At 33.8% G+C, this 26024-nt stretch overlaps 1 protein-coding gene across 2 annotated transcripts in view; it reads left to right on the top strand.

Moving 5' to 3' along the window:
- ACAP2 (ArfGAP with coiled-coil, ankyrin repeat and PH domains 2) overlaps positions 1-26024 on the top strand; it is a 126695-nt gene that overhangs the window by 42695 nt on the left and 57976 nt on the right. For both annotated transcript variants that reach the window (XM_010994396.3, XM_010994394.3), the window contains exons 2-4: positions 2780-2837; positions 11385-11504; positions 12304-12357. In XM_010994396.3, coding sequence (XP_010992698.1) covers positions 2780-2837; positions 11385-11504; positions 12304-12357 — 232 coding nt within the window. The remainder of the gene's footprint in view (positions 1-2779; positions 2838-11384; positions 11505-12303; positions 12358-26024) is intronic.

The following is a 26024-nucleotide window of genomic DNA, read 5'->3' as shown; positions in this document are numbered from 1 at the left end:
TATTAAACATGTATTCCAGGATGGTTCTCTTGCATTCATGAATAGAAGAGGTAGGGAGGCAGAACCCACCTCAAAATGCAGGGAAGAGAACGGAAAGAAGCCCTCATTGATTGTGTTCCTTGTGTCGTAGTGCATATATATTAGAGTCAGTGATATGAGCAGTCCCTCATTTAACCTTTACAACTCTTTTAAATAGGTATTTCTTTAGTCAGTTTACAGATGAGAAAACTTAGATAAAATACCTTAGGCTTAGGTAAGTGAGTGGTAGGGCAGAGTTTGAACCGAGACCGTGCTGTTTCTATATACTTTTCTTTTTATACTAAGGAATATTCAGCACTTAACCAGGCTGCCTTAGACACTAGCAACTTACTTATTGCTACAAATTTTCACTCACATTGTAGGTGATCAAGGACAGAGTTGTTTTTTGTTTTTTGTTTTTTTTTAAGAGAAGGTGAGATGTTGAATTGAAGAACCTCCCTGATAAAATTTCAGATTCTTTGAATATGTGATTACAAAGTGTTTTATCTTAAAATGATAGACAAAACACATTTTCCCTCTTATTTTGGTACATGAACTCTCAGCTCTCTTTAAAAAAATGGTGTTTAAAAGTGTTTCATAAATTAGTAGAATTGGACATTGAAATAAGATCGAAGAATGTACATGAAGTTTCTGTCAAACAATATATTCAGTAGAAACCAATGATAAATCAAATTTTAAACTAGTCATTTCAACTAATTTTTTTGAAGTTGAAGGTTGAGTCAAGCTAAATTAAATGAAGGTTAAAAGTATAAATGAAGAAAGTTTCTGACAGAGTAAATAATTGTGGTGTTTCTTTCTTGACCCAGCAAACATTTTGAGTGTCTGTACAGCTGTGGGAGCTTAGGCTAGTGAGAGAAGTGGACCGTAATAGAGATATGCTAGAGGTGCTGTATGTAATCCAGCCTGAGTGGGTAGGGAAAAGGTTCCAAGAGGACCTACCTCCTGAGAAGGTGATGTCTGAACTTATTTCTTTTCCCCCTTTATTAGCTTTTAAAATTATTTAAAAACATATAGTCATTGAAAATACTGAAACAATCTAGAAGTATAAGTAGTAAAAAGTATAAATCTCTATTTTTACTTTATACTCTCCAGACTTCATTCTTTTTTTTTTTTAACATTTTTTTTATTGACTTACAGTCATTTTACAATGTTGTGTCAAATTCCAGTGTAGAGCACTATTTTTCAGTTATGCATGAACATAACTTCATTCTTTACTATAATTAGCAGGTGGTAAATATGCTTCTGGATTTTTTCTTATGTGTATACCCCCGCCCCAAACTGGACTCACACTGTCTATAATTTTGTAACTTGTTTTTTCCCCCATATGATAGTCTATAATGTACATGTTTTCATCTCAGTAGATATAGATCACTCTCATTTAGAAACCTGCTGCCTCACATAATGGGATGGATATACCATCATTTATTTACATTATTTCTTTTTGCTGGACATATAGGTTTCCAATCTGTTAACAAACAATGGATATCCTTGTACTAATATATTTGTTTTCTTTTGTGAATTAAGCTTTAAATGATGAGTAGCACATAGACAGGTGAAGAGAATGAGGATTAATGTGAAGGGGAAATATTTTCCAGACTAAGGAAACAATGTGTAATTTGGAAAACAGTGTTGAAGGAAATGACAGACTTTTAGTTAGGGGAGAAGGATTTCTATTTCTGTGCTGTGGAAGTATAGCACCTCTTGTTTTTTTGAACTGTATGCTAGAGTCTCTCATTTATGGAATAGTCATCTCTTTAGAGAATAATTTATAATTTTCTTTTTTTGGAGATTAAAAACAGTTTTTTCAATAAATGTAACTGGGTAGAGAGGTAGAGCTGCAAGCTGATAAAAATGATTATTGAAGAGGTCACACAGAGGTTAAGTGGGTAGTTTTGGGAATAGAGCTTATATCTTAGCTGTTTTTCCCTTCTTAACTAATTGAGAATTTCTTACCCAGAGTTCAAAATAGCTTTTTGGGTAGGTAGTTCCCCATGTTATTCAATTGAAACAAATTTTGGTTGATTAGAAAATAGCTATTGTGAAATTGCTAGTTATCAAGTAGTTATCTGAAAATGGAATAGATGGATGGCTTAAAGGAGATGAATAGCATTTTTTACTCATAGGTATAAAATCTTGTTATCCTTAAAAAGTTTTAGTTGCAGCTGTTTTGTTCCAACTTTCTAGTTTTAGAATGTTGCCCTACAGGGAGTATCAAGTACTGCTTAGTGTTATCATTTTATCATTCCTCTGACAAGAAAGAGCATCTGCTGATTTCTTAAAAATACATTGGAAACAAAATGGTGTGTTACACAAGGGTAATAATATCTTTCTGAACTATTTCTAAAACTAAAAGCCTTTCTTTTTGGTTTCCAAGGATGCTTTGCTGTTTGGTTGCAGCTACTTTGTTGAGTACAAATCCGAGTTGTAAGGCTCAATTTTTAAGATTTCTTACTCGTTTTTAAAAACATATGCTTAATAGTTCTAATTAGTGTTATTAATTTGAATAATATGAATGCTTTGAGTAAATTAGCCTAATGTGTTCTCTCGTTACCTTGAACAGTAACTGTATTATTTGTTGTGCTGCATAATTATGAAATATTCCTACTTCATTCTCAGGTAGTTATTACTTTATGTGAAGTGTAATTTTTAAGCATTCATATCTTTTTTTTCACTTGGAGTTATTTTTCAAGAGTAAAGTATACATTTAAACACAAAATAACTTTATATTTAATTTTCTTAGGGCTGCTTTGGAAGAAGTAGAAGGCGATGTGGCAGAATTGGAACTGAAACTTGATAAGGTAAATTTTACTTCACCTTGAACATTAATTCTTGTTTTCTGTAGTGATTTGTGCCTATAATCGTAGATGGTTCACGTGACTTCTTTTATCTCTATGAGGGTAAATGCGGGAATGTTATCCTGATTTTGCATATGAGGAAGTTGAGGCTAGAGACATTAAGTAATTTGTTGAAAATTTAATATAAGTCCCAGAACAGGAATTTAAACCATGTCTGACTAGATGTCTTTTATATTGTTGGAAGTTTGTTTCCATCTCCATCAGAAAATTGCAGCTTATCTTTTTCGATGCTTAATGGATTTCATACATAACCTGACCACTTTTATTTATAGATTTGGGTGTGGCCATGTTCAAATATAAAATTTTATATACTCATTCCATTTTTTAAAGATAATCCCAGAAATGTTGAATATATATTTAATAATTGATATTAAATGGTCATATTCTATGCAAGGGTAGATGTACATTGATTCCTATCTTTTGTATTAATTATTGATAATTTTTTTTTTTTTTTTTTGCCTATACCCAAGAAGTGTTATCTGCTGTGTAACAGGAAGAAATATGGGAATGAGTAAGACATGGCTTCTGGTAACCATTGTTCAGTGAAGTGTCGCTCTTAAAATTTCTGGAGATAAATCAGATTTGTATATTTGAAATACCTTTTCTGAAAATAATTTCTTATTTATATGATTATTATTGTGAATGGAATTGTTATGTAAAGCAATGCTCCTCAGACCTTACTGTGCTTAGGAATACCTGGGGCTCTTAGCTGATGAAAAATAGAGATCCTGATTCAGAAAGTCTCAGTATCTCAGATTCTGTATTTCTAACCACATTTTAGGTGATAACCAATGCTGTTGTTCCATAGAGTGCATTTTGAGTAGCAAGGATATAAGATACATTAATTAGACAGATGATTTCCAAATGTTTTGAAATCATGAAATATTTGTACATAATGTAAATATTTAGAAACTATGTAAAGGAGTAGTATTAGTTGTATACGTAAAACAAAACAAAATTTTAGAAAATGTTTAGTGATAAATTATTTTTGTGTAGTGACTGTAGTTTTCAGAGCACTTTGATATATAGTATGTTTTTGGAATTTTGCAAGTAATCCTGTGAGGTAGGTAGGACAGAGGTACTATTCCCACTTTATAGACAAGGATACCAAAGCCCTGGAAGCAAAGAAGACTTGCCTCAAATCACAGAGTCAGAAAAGGCAGAACCAGGTTAGAACCCATGTGTTTTGTTCTTAGTTCTGTGCTCTACTTGTGCACCACTATACTTCTGGATCCATGCTGGGGGAGTACATGCCAGTTGGAATTTTTCTGAGGGACCCTAGCAAGCTTCCAGGCAAGTGTGTTTTAAAACTAATGTTACAATTTTTGGTGAGGATAGTATTTTAAAGAATATTATTTTCAAATACTTTATATTCTGTTGAAAATTAGATGTATGGGATTATTGTTATTGCTGTTGTTACTATTATTTTACCCTAAGGTATTAACATTTGTTTTTAAGGATTTTTTTAAACAAGTTAAACCATTGAGGTAGCCAACAGAAGATGTAGTTTTGATTTTCTGGTAGATTTATAAGAGAGTATATAGAAGGACAAGACCTTTTAAAGAATTACAGAGTGACACAATAAGGATATCTATTCTCTTTGGGTAGAACTGTGTCTAAACCAAACAGTACTTTGTGTTGGGGAGACCTCAAAAATTAAAATATCTAAACAGAATCCACTAACAGCATTTTTGTTAATAATTTTGCTTTTATGAGCAGCAATTTTTTTTTCCTTTATATCATTTGGTTGTGGTTGGGAGACTGGTTGTAAAACCAAAAGATTCAAATCTAAAGCAAGTTATCAGAGTATTTGCATTCAGTACTAAGAATTCTAAATGCTTTCTAGAGTCTGTATCACCCGAAAGGCTACTAAAGTCATTATGGAAACTTTGACATCTTTGAAAAATATCATCTTCCACCCAAATAGAGCTTCCATAGTTACTTTTATATTTCTCTAATTTGAGATCTTGACCCTTTATATAATGTACCTTTCCCAAATTCTTAAGCTATTGTCGATCATTTTTACTTTAGAATTATGAGGAGTTACAATTAGAGAAGAGAGTCTGAGAGGAGCAAGAAGTGTTTGTTACTGAAAGTGGTGGTGTTGAGGGACTAGTGGAGGGGAGGGGTTGCCTAAGACTATACTGATTTCATAACTTCATGCAGGGCAAGTTTACCTGTAATATTGCAAATCATGCCAGCAACAGGTTTAACTAGCTTGATGACTTAGCTTATATTTATTTTGCTTGTAATGTATGCTACCAGTATACACTTTTTCTGGTGACTAATGCTTCATGATTGGCATTATTTTACTAGGTCCAATTATTTATCCATTCTGCCTGGTATTCTGGCATTGGCAGCATCATAGAGCATCACGATGAAATATCTGTATCTTGTCACCGGAATGCTTGCTCCTTGTTTGTTAAGCAAATATTCTTTAAATATCAACTCAAACACTACCAAACTTCAATTCTTTTTCATGTATTTCATTATTTCTTGCATTTTTTACATTTCTTACATTTTAATATTGTACTTCCATTTAAATTACTATAATATTGTATTTTTTATTTTGTAGCATAGTGTAGTAGTTAAGAGCTCAAAGCCTGGAGCAAGGCTGTCCGTATTTGAACTGGTCTTTACCACTTACTAAGCTGGATGGCCTTGGGCAAATTTCCTAAACCTGACCGTGTCTCAGTTTCTTCATCCCCAAAATGGAGAAAATAAGAATATCTATGTGAATAAAATGTGTTAATCCATGTTAAGTACTTTGGCACATGGTAAGTTCTAAATAAATGTTAATGATGATGGTATCTCTTCAACAGACTAATAGAGATCCTTGAAGAGAGTTTGTCTTTAAAGGGGGAAAAGCCCTCATTTTACTCTTAGTTAAAAACCTTCCCTCTTTGTAGGCTTGTTATCATTCAGTTATATCTGTCATCACTGTCATCTAATAAGGATTTGATAGCTGGCAAAGTATATATCACCAAGACAGTCCTTCCTCCTGAATACCCGCAGTGTATATGTGGCTCAGCTATATGACAGTTTCATTTTCTTCCCATCTCCTGTGATAGTGACCTCTATTCTAATTCTGATACCTGTTTTCTTGGCCAAATGCTCTGCCTCATCACTCAGAATCGTAATCTCTGAAACTGGAATGCTCATGATCTCTTCCTTTCTGACGTGAGTCTCCAGTCTTTCCAGTTCTCATCTTCACTCCTCCTGTTTCTGTTTTTCAAAGCGTATGTAGATCTCTAATCTTTCAGTCTATCCACTTCCAAAATTTCAGATCCCTTTTATATTCACTTCTTTTTTAGTATACTTTTTTGGGAATTTTTTTATCGAGATAAAATTCACCTAACATAAAACCCAGCATTTTAAAAGTGTACAATTCAGTGGTTTTAGTATATTCACAGTGTTATGCAACTCTTTTCACTGCTTACTTCCACAACATTCCCATTATCCTAAAAAGAAACTCTGCACACGTTAGCAGTCACTTCCAATTTCCTTCTCCCTACATCCTCTGGCAACTATGAATTTACTTTCTGTCTCTGGATTTGCCAATTCTGGACATTTCATATAAATAGACTCATACAATATTTGGCTTTTTGTGACTGGCTTCTTTCACTTAGCATAATATTTTTAAGGTTTATCCGTCTATGTTGTAACATCTTTCAGTATTTCCTTTTTTATGACTGAATAATATGAATGCATGTACCATATTTTGTTCATTCATTCATTGGGTATTTGGGTTGTTTCCTCTTTTCAGCTATTATGAATAATACTGCTGTGAACCCTTCCAGTCTACTCTTAATTTTATTACATCATCATTTCTCTTCTGGAGACCTTCATTTTCCTTCCATAAGACCTGTAGAATTCTGACAATATTTGTCTAACCATCTGTATTCTCTGACCCATATCTGGGCTGTAAAGCCCTGCAGAAGAAGGTACACAATTGCTGAAACCAATTGGTGGAACTACCCATTCCAGGAATTCTTGATGTGAAGCAATTTTTGCAAGATTTAATCAGGTTATCTTACTGTCTTTAGCAGCCCTTATATGTAACTGTTTTCTAAAGACTTACCACCTTTTTCTTCATTCTTAGTAGAGGACCTTGACTCTTCCTTCCTTTTGGTGGAAACCCTTTTATTTCTTGTTTTTAATCTAGAAACTCAACAGTCTGTCCTTATTCAATTCCCGACCCCCCATTTGAGTGACAGAAATATCCCTTTTCCTATGCAGTCCCAAACTCTAACTTGTTAGAACTTTGCTTTCGGTATTTCTCTTTCCCTTCTCTACCACCTCTTTAAGTAGACAAAAATGTTTATTTCTCTTGAATGAAAACAAAAGAGAATCTCACTTCTGACAAGGAATTGCAAATCTTCACTGAGTAATCATCATGTGCCAGTAACAGTTTGAGCTAGGATCTTTATGTGCATTATCTTTTATAGTAACCTTATATCATTTAGTGCCATCGTTATCATATCATATAGAAGAAGCTTCTTGAGGTGAAGGTCACTCAGAATCACTTTAGAGTGTTAAGTATGGCAGAAGGATTTGAACCTAAGCTAACTGAGCCTAGAAACCTCTGTTTTTAACCATGATGTTATACTATAACAAGCTCTCTTTTTCTGTTTTTCTGGAAATTTTCAATTTAATTATTTTTGAATTATTTAATTTGTTGAATAAGCAAATACCACCCATGCTGTACAAAATTCAAACGTGCAAAAGTGTACCCAGTGAAAAATTAGCCATCTTGTAATCTGTCTTCTAGAGGAGAACACTGAACTAGTTAATTGTCTGTCCTTCCAGAAGGTTTTTTTAGCATATAAGAGATTATATGTATTTTCTACTCTTATCTCCCCACCCCAACAAAAATATTAGCATTATCCTAATTTTGCTTTTTTAAAGTATATAGTTTAGATTTTATTCCTTGTCATTAATTATAGAGCTGCCTTATTCCTTTTAATGGCTGATTATATTTCATTTTATGGATATATCATAATTTATTTATCCAGTTGCCTATTGATAGACACTTAAATTACTACCAGTGTTTTATTGCAGCTTCAATAAATGACTTTATATGTGTGTCATGTACTTTATGTGTGAATATGCCTGTATGATTTCTATATGTATGATTTGTAAAAGTGAAATCACTAGGTTAGAGGGTATGTGTGTTTAAAATTTTTAATGGCTCTTGCTAAGTTGCCTTCCATAGAAATTGTACCAATTCATACTCCCACCAGCAGTGGGTGAGAGTGCCTGTTCCCCTATACCTACCTTCTCTAAAACAGCATGTAATCATACTTTTTGACTTTGGCTGTTCTGTTAAAAATAGTAATTTACATTTCTTTTATTATGAGTGAAATTGAATTTCTTTTCATGAGCATTAGGTATATTTGAATTACCTTTTCTGGGAATTAACTGTATATGTCTGTCAATTGTTTTTTCTAGTGGCTGGTTGGATTTTCAATGATGAGCTGTATACCCTTTCTTACACCAGGGAAATTAGTCTCTTGCAATTTGTTGCTGATATTGTTTACCAATATTGTCATTTGTTTTTTGACTTAATTTTTTTTCCCCTTGTATAAATGTTTAGTTGTTATGTATTTGAATTGATCAGTTTCGTCTATGGCTTTTGAGTTTTGCATCCTTCTCAGGAAGCCTTTTTCTACTTTGAGATTATAAAACCTGTTTCCTCTTAGTTTTTGATGTAATATTTTATGTTTAAATATTTATTCCATCTGAAATTAATTTGGAGGTTTAGAATACAATTTAGTTTCTTTATTTTTTCCCCTTTAGTTGGCTATCCATGGTCCCTGTGTTATATATTGGATATTTTTTTTACCCACACTGGCTGGAGTGTTACTTTACTCAAGTATTGCATATTTGTATCTGTTTTTGACTCTATTCTCTTCCATTGACCAATCTGTCTATTCACATCCATTACCAGACCTTTAGTTACTACACCTGTATATTTTAATAACATAAAAGGCCAATATCCCTACCTCTTATTCTTTTTCAATTTTTCCTCCTGTTCTTCTTGCATGTTTTAGAATTAGTTTTTCTGATTTTTAAAGATATCTGATTTTTTTTTGCAAATAGCAAACTGAAAGACTAGTCTCTGCCAGCATTTCTCATAGTGGGTTTTGAGGAACATTGGTCCTATGAGAATGCTTCCTTTAAAGAGAATTCCATGTCAAGTGTTTTTGAGAAATGCTGCATATTATGCCTAGAATTCACAGCACACATTAATATATCAAAAGCTCTTAAAAGAAATAAAGAAAATTAAGAAATCTGTTTAATCTGAGTTTCCTAGACTTAATTTGATCACAGAATTCTTATTTTGGTACAGAATGTTCCTGGGGGATATTCCATAGAATGTATGTTGGGAAGTAATTGAGCTATCATTATGTCTTCTTCATCTAGCAGTTCGTAACTTGCTGTAATCTGGCTACAGCCCCTCAGTTTCTCTTAAAATTATTCTTGCCAGGGATGCTTGTGATTATTTGTCACCAAACTCAGTAGACGGTTTTTTAAGTGTTTTTAAAACTTGACCTTTATGGATGTTCAACTGTTAGTCATCTATCTTCTGATACTTTATTTTTTCTTGACTTTGATGAAGTTATCTCTTGCTTTTACCTCCTACCTTTCCCTCTTCCTCTTCAGCCGCCTTTGTGAGGTCCTCACTCTACACACTCTGACCTCTGCTTTTTGTCTAGGCTATAGCACCGTAGCGCTGACACTTACGTTTATTTGTTGATGACTCCTGTGTCTGTATCTACAGCACTCTTCTCTTTTTTGAGTTTTAAACATTTATTTTCACTTGGATTTGATAGATTTTCCACTTGACTTATTTCACAGACCCATCTTACTCAGGTCTACCTCATGGGCCCAGTGTTGTCAAAACAAGTCTCTGCTGGACAGTGTAGTGTCTTGGTGCAAATTAGCATCTTGTGGCAGATGTAGCCCTCAACAAGCAGAGCTCAGGCTGGATTTCAGCCCCTACTTTTCCCTTTAGTAGGACGCTACATAACTGTACACAGGTGCTCAACTAATTTTTTTAATTTGTTGTCTCTCTTCTCTTCCTGCTTACTGCTTAAATTCAGGGTCATGTGGTTTTTAGTCTAATCTCCTTTATTCTTCCTTGTCTTTATTTTTTCTTCTTTTAGATCATTATTCTAAAATGGAACTCTGGTCAGCTCACTCATTTAATGTCTTTGTTGTTTCCCGATTCCTTTTATGTAAAATGTGAACACCTTAGCATTGTGCACAAGAGTTTTCCTGATTTGGCCCTTGTATACATTTTCACACTGCACTAAGCTACTGAGTGCCTCTGGTTTGCCCTCCCCTCTAAGCTTCTGGGCCTTAGCACATGCTTTTCCTGGAGTAGTGTCTTCTTAATTACCCGTAACTGGTTGGCCAATTCCTATTGGTCTTCAAGGCTTTTCTCAAGTGTTATCTTTCCAGGAATCCTTCCTTGATCGCCACAGTCCTGCTTAGATGTTCTTCCTCTGTTTCCTCTTGTATGGTTTTGATGAACATAGCAGTTGTGCTATATAGAATTTATCTGCTTGTCTAATTATTAGAATTAGAACAGATTATTAAGGTTTTCACTTTTGTTGATCCAGGTTCTAGGGTAACAGTTTAAATTATACTCCCAAGACCCTTTGGGTGTTTTCTAAGTTTTTCTGGGCTCTTTATCCTCTTCTTGATGGTCCCTTTTCCCACCCCCTCATTACCCTCTTCTTCTTCATCTGGAACACCTCCATTTTTATCTTGTTTATGTTTGACTTTCACCCAAGATTTTGTTTGATTAAAGAAAATGTTCTGTGTCTGTGTGAGAGAAAGAAGTAACAGAAAAAAAGAGAGGGAAAACAGGAATGAAAGGGGAAGAAGAGAAAGATGAAAGAGAGAGAGAAAAGCTCAGTTGTAAGACTTAGTGCAGTGCCTAGAATGGTAGACATTGGAGAAATATGGTTGATTAATCAATTCAGACATTTGCTTTGATAGTCTGATGACCGGCATGACTAACCCACCATACCAGTTTACTTCCCTTTCCTCCAGCATATCACAGTTTTTTTTTTTTAAAGATTTTTAAAAATTATATTTCTTGCTCAGCCTAAAGTTTCACTTTTTTCCTTCTTTATTCTTTTTTTTTTTTTTTTTTTTTTTTTTTACTTGTAAGACGTGCTTTAAACATTTTTGTGGAGTTTATTTGTGAGATTGAATTTAACTTGATAAAATGATTTGTTGTTGTTGTTGTTATTAGACAGCTTCTACCTGGAAGATCAACTTTTTTGGTACAGCTGTCCCATGAATTTACTTTCTAACCAAGAGGAAAAAAGGAACAATTTTCAATTAGTCTATTTTGGGTTTATTGATGACCGTAATTTATCTTAACTAGGCTAACTCATGTGGTAACTGCTAACACTTGTTCAACTAAGTAATTTGTAAAATTATTTTCAGTGATACAATGTTTTTCTTTTTCAGCTTGTGAAGCTTTGTATTGCGATGATTGATACTGGAAAAGCCTTTTGTGTTGCAAATAAACAGTTCATGAATGGGATTCGAGACCTGGCACAGTATTCTAGCAATGATGCTGTAGTTGAGGTTAGTATTATTAAAACTGGTTTAAATGATAACTGCAACAAGATGTTAAAGAATTATACATCCATTTGCCTTATTAACAGTGATAGTGGGCCTTAAAATTAGAAGTGGAAAAGCTATCACCAGTTGGTGCTGTCTTATATAATCCTGTTTTCTAGAATAGTTAGAAGTTGATGGTTGATTTGCATTGTGAATATTAAGTAAGCAAGAGTACTGTACTTGGTGCTACGTAAGATGAAGCATCTTCAAGAGGACCTGAGCAGGGAGAGTAGGATCATGCTTACTAGTAGCTGCTTATAGGGGCAAGTAGAGAACATTAATGTAAGAATAGTACCTAACTCCTTATTGGGGGCTGCATTGGAAAGGTCTGGTCAACTAGCTGTGCTGGGTTAGCTTAGATCTACCCTTGCTATACTATGTGGTGCTATATTTCTTTTATGAGGAATAACAACTGGTGAAAGAACTGGGTGTAATTTGATGATTATTTGATCTACAGATGCCTAACTGGGAAGTCTTGATACACTCAGTTTTACCTTTAGGTTTATATATGCCATTTCAGTTTGTTAGTATAGAAGTATTGATAGGGCAGTCTAATTCTTTGTTCTAGGGCTTTGTGTTACTACATGTAGACTTGACCTCTCTGCAGAGTGTGCCCATGAGGTAGTGAGGCTGTTCTTGGAAATAAATGTTATTGTTTACAATGTAACTTGATCTTTCTGTCAGAAATGCTGAAATAGCATTTTTGTGGCCTGTTTTAGTGTATGTTAAATGACTTGGCTTTCTTTTGGTTTCTTTCTCATAGACAAGTTTGACCAAGTTTTCTGACAGTCTTCAAGAAATGATAAATTTTCATACAGTAAGTGTCAGTAAGTGGGTGTTACTGTGACCATGTTCATGTTTTAGTACTTTTCTTTAGTGACAATATTTTATAAAATTTCTTAAATTGGAATTTTCTGACTTTGATTTATCAACTTTTTAATTGGGTGAATCTAAAATGTGTGTGTATGTGTGAGAGAGAAATACATACATGTTATTTCCCATTCTATAATAGTGAACTTTAATATCAATGATGCACATACTCATAAAAGTTAGTTTTTTCCTGTAAGTTGTGCCTTTGTAAGGTTTTAAGCAATTATTTCAAGAAGAAGTACAAGTCATCATTCTATATATGGCTGTTTCTTTTAAGATACAAATATATCCCCTTTCTCTAATCAATTGCCACTGTTAAAGACTGCTGTATTCTTTGAGCTGTTTATATATGTGTTTAAGATTTGAGAGCAAATCTTTTTTTTTTTTTTGCCTTTTTTAAAATTGAAGTATTATAACATGTTAGTTTCTGGTGTATAGCATAGTGATTCAGTTATACGTATATATTCCTTTATGTATTTTTTTCATTACAAGCTATTACAAGTTATTGAATATGCTATACAGTATATACAGTAGGACCTTATTGTCTATTTTGTATATAGTAGTTAGTATCTGCAAATCCCAAACACCCAGTTTATCCTTCTACCCCTCCCCCCAACCATAAGCTTGTTCTGTATGTCTGTGAATCCTTTTCTGTTTTGTAAATAGTTCATTTGTGTCATTTTTAAAGATTCCACATATAAATGATATCATATGGTGTTTTTCTTTCTCCTTGTGGCATACTTCACTTAGTATGACAATCCCCAGGTCCATCCGTATTGCCGTAAATGGCATTATTACATTCTTTTTCATGGCTGAGTAGTATTCTAGTGTGTGTGTGTGTGTGTGTGTGTGTGTGTGTGTGTGTGTGTGTAGCACAATTTCTTTATCCAGTCATTTGTTGATGGACATTTAGGTTGCTTCTATGTCTTGAGATAGACATAGAAGCTGTTGTAAATAATGCTGCTGTGAACATTGGGGTGCGTATATCTTTTCAAATTAGAGTTCCCTCTGGATATATACCCAAGAATGAAACTGCTGGATTATATGGTAAGTGTGTTCTTAGTTTTTTGAGGAATCTCCATACTGTTTTCCATAATGGCTGCACCAAACTACATTCCCACCAGCAGTGTAGGAGGGTTCCCTTTTCTCCACATTCTCTCCAGCATTTATCGTTTGTGGACTTTTTAATGATGGCCATTCTGGCTGGTGAGAGGTGATACCTCATTGTAGTTTTGATTTGCATTTGTCTGATAATTAGCGATATTGAGCATCTTTTAATGTGCCTGTTGGCCATTTGTATGTCTTCATTGGAGAGATGTTTGTCTAGGTCTTTGGCCCATTTTTGGATTGATTTTGTTGTTGTTGTTGACTTGTATGAGCTATTTGTATATTCTGGAAATTAAGCTCTTATCAGTTGCATTGTTTGCAAATATTTTCTCCCATTCCATAGGTTGTCTTTTTGTTTTGTTTATGGTTTGCTTTAGTGTGCAAAAGCTTATAATTTAATTAGGTCCCATTTGTTTATTTATTTTTGTATATATATATTTTATTGAAGTACAGTCAGTCTACAATGTTGTATCAATTTCTGGTATACAGCATAATGCTTCAGTCATACATATATTTGTTTTCATATTCTTTTTCATCCTAAGTTATTACAAGATCTTGAGTATAGTTTCCTGTGCATTGAATATAGTTCCTTGTGCCCACTTGTTTATTTTTGCTTTATTTCTATTGCCTTGGTAGACTGCCCTAGGAGAACATTGCTGAGATTTATGTCAGAGAATGTTTTGCCAATTATTTCTTCTAGGTTTTCTAGTGTCTTATCTTATGTTTAAATCTTTAAGCCATTTTGAATTTATTTTTATGTATGGTGTCAGAGAGTGTCCTAAATAACTTCATTGATTTACATGCAGCTGTCCAGCTTTCCCAACACCACTTACTGAAGAGGCTGTCTTTTCTCCATTATATAGTCTTACCTCCTTTGTTGAAGATTAATTGACTGTAAGTGTGTGGGTATATTTCTGGATTTTTGAGGGAGAGAGAGGACTCTTTGATATTACACCTGGATCTTCAGTGCCTTTACAATTTTATTCCCAAATTCCTTTTTACAACTTCTCAGAACTTTTCCTACTAATACGTATAAGTATGAAATTGTGAGACCTTGGTTTACTTTGTTTTAATTTTCTTTCCTTTTACAGTTGCTGGGCTGTCTGCTTTACTTGGCCCTTTTGTTTCTTGTGAATGAATACTTTTCTCTTAATTTTTCCCAATATGAGTGGCCTGTGTCAGAATTCTTATATGTGTGGCAAAGTTTCTTCCCCCATCGTAACATTGTATACCTCACTTCAACTAGATTAAAGATGAGGATGACACATACCTTGTTTACTGTTATATCGCCAGTACTTGCAGTACTATCCTGCAGAAGTCATTTAATTTTTCTAAGCTTTGTGCTTTACCTCTGTATAATGAAGGGACTTTGCTAGATGACTTTTAATTATAAAAATTCTAATATTATAAAGCATTATTATAAGATTATAAGATTTAAATATGATCTCAGAGCCATTTGTTAAAATGTGGGAAAAGCCTAGTTATATAAAATGCTTTATTTTGGTAGCATTCTGTACAATGAAATTTTAATTACATAGCATTATAGCAGAAAGGAGGCTTTATAGAATAAGACAGATTGCTTTCTAGAAGGTAATAAACTCTAGAATCTGCTTTACATTCTGTAGCAGAGCTCATAACACTTAAGTCTTGGAGTATTAGTTTGTATCAGAATAAGAGGGTTTGGATGTTCAAAAGGTGATATTTATGAATAACTTTGTGGGTTAAATAAATGTTTGAAATAGTAGAACCACTTGGATTATTAGTCAAGTAAAATAGAATATAGATTGGGTTTAGATTATCTAGTCATTTAAAAAATAAATTATTTGGATTCTTTTATAATATAATATATAATATTTTTGAGAGCAAATCTTCAAGAACTAGGGACATATGCTGCTTTTGCAGTGTCATGAAACTCTATTATAAATTTTGTAAAAGTTTACTAAAATTGTGGTACCTCATAAGCTATATACTTCTTATAATTTTTTAAAAAGCCTAACATATATGGCTGTCATACTTTAAAAGTTACTAGCAGCTATCTATAACAAGAATATAAACACTTTTAATGAAGTCCATTGGTATAAGGAACTTGGTATATTTATTTGATTATTTGCTGAATGAAGCTTTAAAGTGAATTGGTGCATAAATTCTGTGAAAATGTCATCCTTTTTGTTTAGTTTTTTCTATGTTTGGTTTTCTGTATTACAGCTATCCATTGATTTGCTCAACAGATGGTTTTAGGTAGTGAGAATTTAACAGTTCAGTGCTTCCCAGCTGTTCTCATCTCATGGCACAGATAGAAACTGATGGTCATATTTGTGTGGAACACTGGAGAAAACTCCAGAGGGATATAAGGGTGTCTTGTCCTATCGGTGTTGGTAGAAAAGTGTTTAAATTTCCTTTTTATGGCATTATGTTAAATTATTAATAAATATTTTACATTTTATAGAATTATGTTAAAATAAAACATAGTGTTAGGGAAGAAACAATGTAGTGGATGTGTGTAACACTTCCATATATTTTAAAAATATTTTAATGAGGAACTTAAGCTAGCTTCTGTGAATATAATTTTTTAAAAAATGGATCTTAACATATGAAATGGTTTCAAGCAGTTCCTGATTAAGCTTTAAAAAGTGATGATCTTTTCAAATTCTTGGCCATTGTCATTGATGAGAACTTTGTCTGCAAAGGTAGACATATTAGTGAAAGGCAGATGAGTATTTATTGCCCTTTGCTCCTGATTGACAGGAGCTTCTTTATCATTTACAATTAGAATTTAAATAATTCCATCTCTTTAAATTGTACTTTAAAGGAGCAATCTGGAACTGCTCTTCCTTTTCTTTCATCAACACGTATAATACTTAAATTTTCTGGGCTAAATTGAAGGGATTTAAAATCAAATAATTATGAAGGTTTCTGCAGATATACGTGCAAGTTGTTCTGCCTGCTAAACCCCTTCTACCCACTTTTAATAATTCTCTTTGTGGATTCAGATTATAGCACTGGCTCCTTAATGACTCATTCTCAGCCTCTTGTTTCCAGCACTTTGAATCCATAAAGATTGTTAATACATGTTAATTGTCAAAAATATCAAAGATTGCTTAAAATAAGATCATTAGATTGCAGAAAACCAGGCTGTCTTTTAAAGGCAATAACTAGCACTAAACATCTGCAAGTTCAAAACTGTTTCTCCTAAACTTTTTGAATTCTACTTTTAATTTGTAAACTTAAGGCAAAACTCTTTCTTTGGACAGCCAATACACTTTTGTATGAAACAACAGAGTGATATTTTTATATCATTTCTATTCAAAAAGCTGAAAAACAAATGAAACTAGATGCTTTGAATATTTTGTTTGGATTCATGCATCATTTTGATTAAATTTAACTTGGAATTTATATCTTCATGTAAACTTTTATATATAAGAGATTCTTTGTGAAATAATGTGTTACTATGTCTTCAGAGTTTTCTAAATGAATTCTTAGGGTAAATTTTTTTTTTACATCTTACTGTCATTGTGGCTGTACTATCAGCATGCAAAATTGCTGTTTCCAAATTTATCTTTGTTTGTTTTAAAGTTTTCTTCTGGCATTTGAGTATTTCATCCAAGATAATCTTCAGAAATTTTAACTATTGCTGTTAATTTGAGCACAGTTACTAACATGTAGAAGAATCATCACTCAGCAATGAAAACTTTTTGATAATGTTATCTTCTGGGTTAGTAATTATTGCTGTGTTTATCTGGCATGCCATCAGATGGATCTGTTGATTATCTTATTTGAACGTGGCACATTTTCTATTTCCTTTGCTTCTTTAGAAATTACAAAGTTCTGACATTTTCCTTGCAGGCTGGTATTATATGCAATTTTGTAACTGTATGAGGCATTCTGGCTCTAGCTCTTAATTGGGTAACCTTTTAACCAGCTTCTTACTCTGATACTGTTATAACTAATCTCATAAAAGAACTTCATTTCTTATTTTGTGTTTGTAGAAGTTTAGAGTATATGTCTTTTTCTGTATGAAATGGATATTGTGTTAAAGTCTTTTATGTTTTGTGCTTTATTTAAAATCTCTTTCATATAAATATATATTTTGGTTGAAGAAGAGAATTTTGGACTGTTGTGTTTGCCTTCTGAATATAATTACTTTCCAGCACTGTTTAATGAAAAAAATAGTCTGTTATAGTGGGAAAACAGCAATCAGTAAAAACCAAATCTATTTAAATGTGAAATAAAATAGGATATGTTTTAAGGTTCAAAAATTTACCATGTATGTATAATTTTCTGCATTCTTAAAATGTTTTAAAATAAATTATACTGCCAGATTATAAAATCAGGCATTTAGTATACAAAGGGGGAAGTATTAATTCATTTTAGTTAATTCAGTAAATGTTATGTTCATGTATGATCAGAAAATCAAAATTTCAAAATGTTTTTTGAAACTGCAAAGGCCTACAGCCCCATTTAAAATGATTTAATTACGTGCACTTGATTTCATCTTCAGAAATAAATGTTGTTTAATAATTTAAAACAAAATGTAATGAAATTGCATCAAGTGTCAGACTTTGGCTAATTAACATTAAAAGCCAATAATAAATAAATATCAAGAAGGGCCCCAAAATAACAAAATCAATTATATTCTAATAGTACCTCATAACAAATGATAATGATGCTAAGGAAACAATCATACACACCTTGTTAGTAGAAAAATGTGAAAAATAAATTAATAGGACCAAGAATAGTGAAAAATAAGGGAAAGGAAGATGCAATATTTGACAAGGGGTACAAAACAAAAAAGTGATGACAAATTGTGACTAAAATAGTTTTGGATGATTCAAATGGTAATGCCAGGGGAAACATTATACAGTCTTGCCAAAGTAATAGTTATTGCATTTAGATACTTAGCAGAACAATTCATGCAAATGGTATTGAAATTTAATTTTAGCAGTTGTTAATTTCTAAATGGCTATACCTAATAATTTATAACTTTTAAAGTCATTAAAAACTTACAAACTCTAGTATCTTGTGCGTGACTGTTGACATCTTATCAGTTCTCTCTGACTGTTTAACCTCCACTCCCAGATTTAGTGACTTAAAACAACCACCATTGTTTATTTGGGCAGGGCTTGGAGGGGCCAGGTTGTCTCTGCTCCTACTGGTGTTAGCTGAATGGCTTGTCGGTGGCTGGAGGATCTGACATATCTGGTGCCTGAGCTGGGGTTGGCTAGGTTTTGGAGCCCTTTAGAGTCTCTCTTCCTCTAGGACTTTTCTCTTACATTGTGGTCTCTCTCTCTCTCTCCAGCAGGGTAGTCAGATTTCTTAATGTGATAGCTGGCTTTCAAGAGGGTGAAATTAGTAGGTGTGAGACTTCCTAAGGCCGAGGCCTACAAGTCACACGGGATCACTTCTGCTGCATTGTTTCGGTTAAAGCAAGACTCAGGGCCACCCCCGGATTCAAGGTCAAGGGAAATAAACTCTTGGTGAGAGAGTGACATAACATATGGAGGGATGAGAGGAATTGTTGGTGGCAATCTGTATATACAGTCTGCCATGTATTTCAACACACTGTAATGTGTGCCATGAGCCAAGCATTGAGAACCTTTACAGAAGTAAATTGGTCCCCATCCCCAAAGATTTTGATTTATGTTATCTGGAGTGTGGTATTAGAATTTTAAAAATGTCCCTAGGTGATTCTGGCATGCAGTAAAGTTTGACAACCACTACTTTAGGTGAGTGATTCTTAAATTGTGGTTGCTAGGCTAACAGCTTCAGCATCACCTAGGGACTTATTAGAACCACCCAGATCTACTGAATCAGACTGTGAAGCTGGAAGCCAGTAATCTGTTTGAACAGGCCTTCCGGGTGATTCTGATATACCCTAAAGTTTGAGAACCAGTATTCTAGCGGAGTTAAACAACTATGGCTTGCAGATCAAATCCAGCGCATTCTCCCCCCACCCCACCTTTTTTCATATAAATTTTTTATTGGAACACTGTATTGTCTATGGCTGTTTTTGCACAATGGCAGAGGTGAGTAGTTGTAACAGAGACCACATGGTCCATAAGCCTACAATAACAATACAGCTCTTTACAGAAAAAAATGTGCTGACTTCTGTTTTCAAGACTATTTTTGCCCACTTCCAAGAACTGTATCTGTCAGGACATCCACTGAAGAGAGGCCCCTTTCTGCTTTAGTGAAAGTAGTTTAGTGATTTAGCTGCCTTGATAAATTCTTCTCAGTGGAGTGGCAGTGGATGAACCAAGGCTGCAACCTAGCCTAGTTAGACTATGGAGTAAGAACCAGGCATCAGAAATTTTTAAAGCTCCCCAGGTCATTCCAGTGTGCAACTCAGTTTGAGAAACAATGCTTTGCTTCTCCCAAACAAGCCACTTGAAAATCTTGGTAAATGCAGATTCTGATTCTGTTAAGTCTGGCGTGGTTCTGGAGAGTCTTCATTTCCAACAGGCACCCAGGTGATGTGGTTAATGCTTGTTCACACCTGGGAAACTTTAAAAATACTGATTCCTGAATCTCACTAGTTCTTCTGATTATCATCAGTGTATTTAAAAATTCTCCTGGTTATACTGTGTAGCCAGTTGAGAACCCCTGGGTCAAAGCAGTTTGTCTCAGTCTTTGAGTAACAGAATCACCTTGTGCACTGACTGAAAAATACAGAAGGATTCCATTCTTCTTCAGCAAGCTTGGACCTTTGTATTTTCTGATAGTTTTGCAGGTGATTTTGATTCACAACCAAACCAGTGAAGAACCATGGTCTTAGAGGAATGAAGAAAGGAAGAAAGAAGGGTTTAGATAAATGAATAATAGGTTAGGACAGGGAGAGGATGTACAAAAACAGGAACAAATGATGACTATTCACTTGTACACTGGGACTTGTTTCTGAAGAAAGCAAAGAAGTGTCTTCTTGATTTGTTCTTGATTTATTATAGACCTATTTATTACAACCCTAATGAGATAAACTAAAAGATTCAGTGAATCCATAGTGTCAATGGCCATAGCCTTGTGCCTCTCTGTAGATTCTGAAAAGGACAGGAGTGATTATGTCATGCAGAAGCGTCAGAGGGGGTTGCTGTTGTAACTCAGTAATGTTTAAATGGATTACAAAGACTTTAAATGACAAAATTTTTACCCCTAGCCAGTGGGACCTAAATGGTAAGAACTGGACATAGTTCAATGAATTCTGTAGATGGGTAGCCTATTCTGCTAAACTTCCTAGAGTAGAATGTCTGCTATCTGTGTTGTGTAGCTTTTGTTCTTTCCTGAGCGCAGTGGAGATAGTGTTGCTTTAACTGGGTGCGGACATGAACGGGCAATAACCTGAGTGTAAGCCCTTTGTTTTAAATGGCCATGTATGTTATCTGTGCACTTTAGTAAGATCCGTTTGTAACTAGCAGATAGGTCAAATGACATTGTTGAGTATTTGTCATATATATGTTGCTAGAAATAATGCTGTTAATTTCCAGAAATGGAGCTGAACCTTAGTTTTTGTGTTGGTAGCTTGTTTTCCTCCTCCAAAATCTGTCATTATGGCTCTGTTATACCAGGTTTTGTGGTGTAGACGGGGAAGAGAAGACCCAAGATGCACTCAATTCTGAGAATGAAACAATTTTTATTTTTGGTCTAAAGCCCAGATAAGATTTTTGGGTGATTGCTGAGCACTCTGGGTCAGATCTGCATCAGAATTCCCAAGTAGTCAAGGTAGTAGAACTCTACACAAGGAAAATGAGGAAAGAGATAAAGGGCAAATCTCAGGAAGGAGTCTTGCAAACTTCTTGCCTTACCTAACTTCCAGGGACATTGACAGGGCTACTTTTGTTTTAGTCCCTGATTCTTTAAAGTCTTTTATAGCTTTTTACTTTCAGTATATGAAAAGAAATGCTGTGAATTCTCTCTTAGTGGGGTATAGATAAGTGAGCTAGGGTGTGAGACTGAATGAAGCAGCTCTGTACAACAGTTCACCAGAGGAAAAAAAGAGTTAACTGTTAGGTAGCTGGATAGCTTGAAATTGGCAAGTTAGAGACAGAATTTTTATTCGCTTGCCTCTGCATAAACAACATACTTTTCACTTTAATGGAGGTGTTCAAAATAGGTAGGCTAGATTATTGCCTATTTCCTAAATTCTCATCCTCTCCAAATGTATATAAAATTTAGCTTAGGTAATGCTATATTTTAGGGAATGTAAATAGTAATATTTTAATAGTTTTAAAACAACAATAATACTACACAAAAAAATTCTTTCTCTGGAATATATTAATTTTTTTTTACTAGAGAATAATTGACATAAACTACATATTAAAGTGTTCAGTTTGATAAATGTTGACATAATGTATACCTCCATAAACCTGTTGCCTCAGTTAATTTAATGAATATAACAGTTATGCCTCAGAAGTTTTCTTGTGCCACTTTATAATTTCTCCTTCCCTGATTTGCTGCCTCCTCATTCCTAATCAGTCACTGGTCTGCTGTCTTTGTTGATTAGATTGCATTTTCTAGATTTACATATAAATGGAAATTTTTTTTTGGTCTAATTTCTTTTAGTGTAATTATTTTGAGACTCAGTCATGGTCTTGTAGCAATGGTTTATTTCTTTTTTTTTATTGCTTAATAGTATTGCAATAGATGCAATAGTTGTATAGATACATCACAATTTGTTTATCCGTTCACCTGTTCATGGATGTATTAGTTATCTGTTACTGTATAACAGATTACCCCCAAACATAGTGGCTTAAAACAACATTCCTACTGAATAGCACAGGGAACTGTATTCAGTGGCTTATAATAACCTGTAATGAAAAAAAATATGAAAAAGTGTGTATGTAGAATACATATTACGTATATATAAGACTGAATCACTCTGCTATACACTAGAAATTAATACAACATTGTAAATCAACTGTACTTCAGTAAGAAAAAGTAAAAAAAGAAAACAACAAACATTTATTATATCACAGTTTCTGAGCCTGGAATTTTTAGTGACTTAGATGGGTAGCTTTGGCTCAGTCTTTAATGAGATCACTGTTAAAATGTTGGCTGAAGCGACAGTCATTTGAAAGCTTCCCTGGGACTGGAAGATCCAGTTCCAAGATAGGGCCATGTATGTGGCTGTTGGCTCCAGGCCTCAGTTCCTCACCAGGGAGCCTCTTTGCACAGTTTCTTGAGTGTTTTTACTGCATGGAATCTGGTTACTCCCAAAACAAGTGATCCAAGTGTAAAGGCAAAGAGAAAGATACAAGTTTTTAAGTTTTCCTGGCAGTCTGAGAAGTTACCTTTTGTCACTCCTCCATATTACTGTTTATTAAAAGTTAGTCACTATGACTAGCCTACTCTCAAGAGGAAAAGAATTAAGGCTCCTCTTTTGAAGGGAAGAATGTCAAAGAATTTGTGGACATATTTTAAAGCCAATACAATGAACATTTGAGTTGTTTCCTGGTTTTGGCTGTTACAAATAAAGCTGCTTATAAAAATATATGTAGAAGTCTATATAGACATATGTTTTTATTTTTTGTGTGTGTAAGTAAGTAGTTTGTGAGGTAGGATTATGTTTAACTTTTTACAAAGCTGCTTGTATAGTGAGATCTATAAGAAATTGCTAAGAAAAATTATGGAAAGAAGAATTTATTTTATTATTTATTAATGTTTATAATAGTGTTAATATCCTTTTATATATTAAATTTCTAAAAATTTTTAATTTCTTTAAAGAAATTAAAGAAAGCCTCCAAAACTTCGGCAATTGTTTTCCAGATCTGATTGTATCCTCTTATACCAGCAGTGTATGAGAGTTCTAGTTGTTCACCACAATTGTCAACAGTTGTCACGATCACTTTTTAAAATTTTATTATGGTTTTAATTTGCATTTCCTTAATAACTAATGAAGCTGAGAATCTTTTCTTGTGTTTATTTGCTGTTCATGTGTTTTCTTTGGTGAAATGTTAGACCATTAGCCCATATTTTAAAAATTGGATGTTTATCCTCTTATTATTTAGTTATAAGAGTTCTTTCTATATTACAGATATGTCTTTTGTCAGATAAATGTTTCACAAATATGTATTTTCTTCTAGGGTTTGTCTTATCTTTTTTATTTTTGTAGCTTATTATTTTATCGGCAAAAAATTGTTCCCCAAACCACCTGATTATCTGTTTTAACATCCGTAGAATCTGTGGTGAAGTTATCTCTCTCCTTCTTCTGTGAAATTTGTGTCTTCTTTTTTTCTAATCACTTTAGCTGTGGGTTTATCAGTTTTAGACCTGAAAGAACTAGTTTTTGGTTTCACTAGTTTTTGGCTATTGATTTTCTGTTTTCTGTTTAGCTGACCTCCAATTTGATCTTATGTCCTTTCTTCTGCTTAATTTGAGTTTAATACTTTGGGATTAACATACTACCAACAAAAAACATTATTTTTTTCTCTTTGGAAGTAAATTGACAGATTTTTTAACCTGTACTCAATCCAGATTGTGTGTGTGTGTGTGTGTGTGTGTGTCTGTGTCTGTGTCTGTGTCTGTGTCTGTGTGTCTGTGTGTGTCTGTGTTTGGTATTTAGGCAAGAACGTAAGACTTTGCTAATAGCAAGGTTTCATAGAGATTGAATTTTTGGTGCTGTTTTTAGTTAGTTGAAGGACACAGGATTTTCTTTTTGTTTTTAATATTGATTTTCCTGCCTATTCATCTGACATGTGTTTCAAACTCTGAATGAAATATGTATGTAAATTATGAAAATTACTTGGGATTTCCATCCAAGCTCTGTGAAATTTTACCACATATATTGTTAAATATGTGGCATCATTTAAGTGGGGTAAGGTATTGTGAGGAATAAAATTTTATTATTTTTTTAAATTAAAGTATAGTTGATCTGCAATGTGTTAGTTTCTGCTGTACAGCATAGTGATTCAGTTTTATACATATATATATATATTCTTTTTCTTTATGTTATTAGAAGTTATTAAATATAGTTCCCTGTGCTATATAGTAGGACCTTGTCATTTATCTCTTTTTTTATGTAGTAGTTTGTACCTGCTAATCCCAAACTCCTAATTTATCTCTTCTCCCCCTTTCCTCTTTCATAACCATGAGTTTGTTTTCTATGTCTGTGAGTCTTTCTGTTTTAGAAATAAGTTCACTTGTGTCATTTTTTAGATGCCACATATGTGATATCATATGATATTTGTCTTTCTCTGTCAGACTTTACTTAGTATGATAATCTCTTGGTCCATCCATGTTGCTGTAAATGGCATTATTTCATCCTTTTTTACAGGTTAGTAGTATTCCACCCCCGTGTGTGTGTGTGTGTGTGTGTGTGTGTGTGTGTGTGTGTGTGTGTGTGTGTGTGTGTGTACACCACAATTTCTTTATCTAGTCATCTGTCAATGGACATTTAGGTTGCTTCCTTGTCTTGGCTGTTGTAAATAGTGCTGCTGTGACCACTGGGGTGCATGTATATTTTCAAACTAGAGTTTTCTCTGGATATATGCCTAGGAGTGGGATTGCTGGACTATATGGTAATCCTATTTTTACTTTTTTAAGGAATCTCCATACTGTTTTTCATAATGGCTGCACCGTATTACATTACCACCAACAATGTAGGAGGGTTCCCGTTTCTCCACATTCTCTCCAGCATTTTATCGTTTGTGGACTTTTTAATGATGGCCATTCTGACTGGTTTGAGGTGACCCCTCATTGTAGTTTAGATTTGCATTTCTCTAATAATTAGTGATATTGAACATCTGTTCATGTTCCTGTTCACCATCTTTATGTCTTCATTGGAGATATGTCTATTTAGGTCTTCTGCCCATTTTTTGATTGGGTTGTTTTTTGTTATTGAGTTGTATGAGTTCTTTGTATATTCTGGACGTTAAACCCTTGTCAGTTGCATTGTTTGCAAATATTTTCTCCTAGTCTGTAGGTTGTATTTTTGTTTCATTTATGGTTTCCTTTACTGTGCAAAAGCTTATAAGTTTACTTAGGTCCCATTTGTTTATTTTTGCTTTTATTTCTATTGCCTTGGTAGACTAACCTAGGAAAACATTGCTACAATTTATGTAACAGAATGTTTTGCCTATGCTTTCTTCTAGGAGATTTATGGTGTACTGTCTTATATTTAAGTCTTAAGCCACTTTGAGTTTATTTTTGTGTGTGGTGTCAAGGAATGTTCTAACTTCATTGATTTACATGCAGCTGTTTGGCTTTCCCAACACCACTTGTTAAAGGGACTGTCTTTTCTCCATTTTATATTCTTACCTCCTTTATTGAAGATTAATTGACTGTAGGTGTGTGTGTTTATTTCTGGACTCTCTGCTCTGTTCCATTGGTCCACATGTCTGTTTTTGTGTCAGTACCATGCTGTTTTGATTACTGTAGCTTTGTAGTATTGTCTGAAGTCTAGGAGGGTTAGACCTCTCACTTCATTCTTTTTATTCAGTATTGCTTTGGCAATTCTGGGTCTTTAGTGATTCCACATAAGTTTTAGGATAATATATTCTATTTCTATGAAAAATGTCCTTG

Source organism: Camelus dromedarius, chromosome 2, assembly GCF_036321535.1.
Source record: "Camelus dromedarius isolate mCamDro1 chromosome 2, mCamDro1.pat, whole genome shotgun sequence".
NCBI classification, from domain to species: domain Eukaryota; kingdom Metazoa; phylum Chordata; class Mammalia; order Artiodactyla; family Camelidae; genus Camelus; species Camelus dromedarius.
The sequence above is the reverse complement of the archived record's forward strand: the minus strand, read 5'-3'. Positions and strand labels throughout refer to the sequence as shown.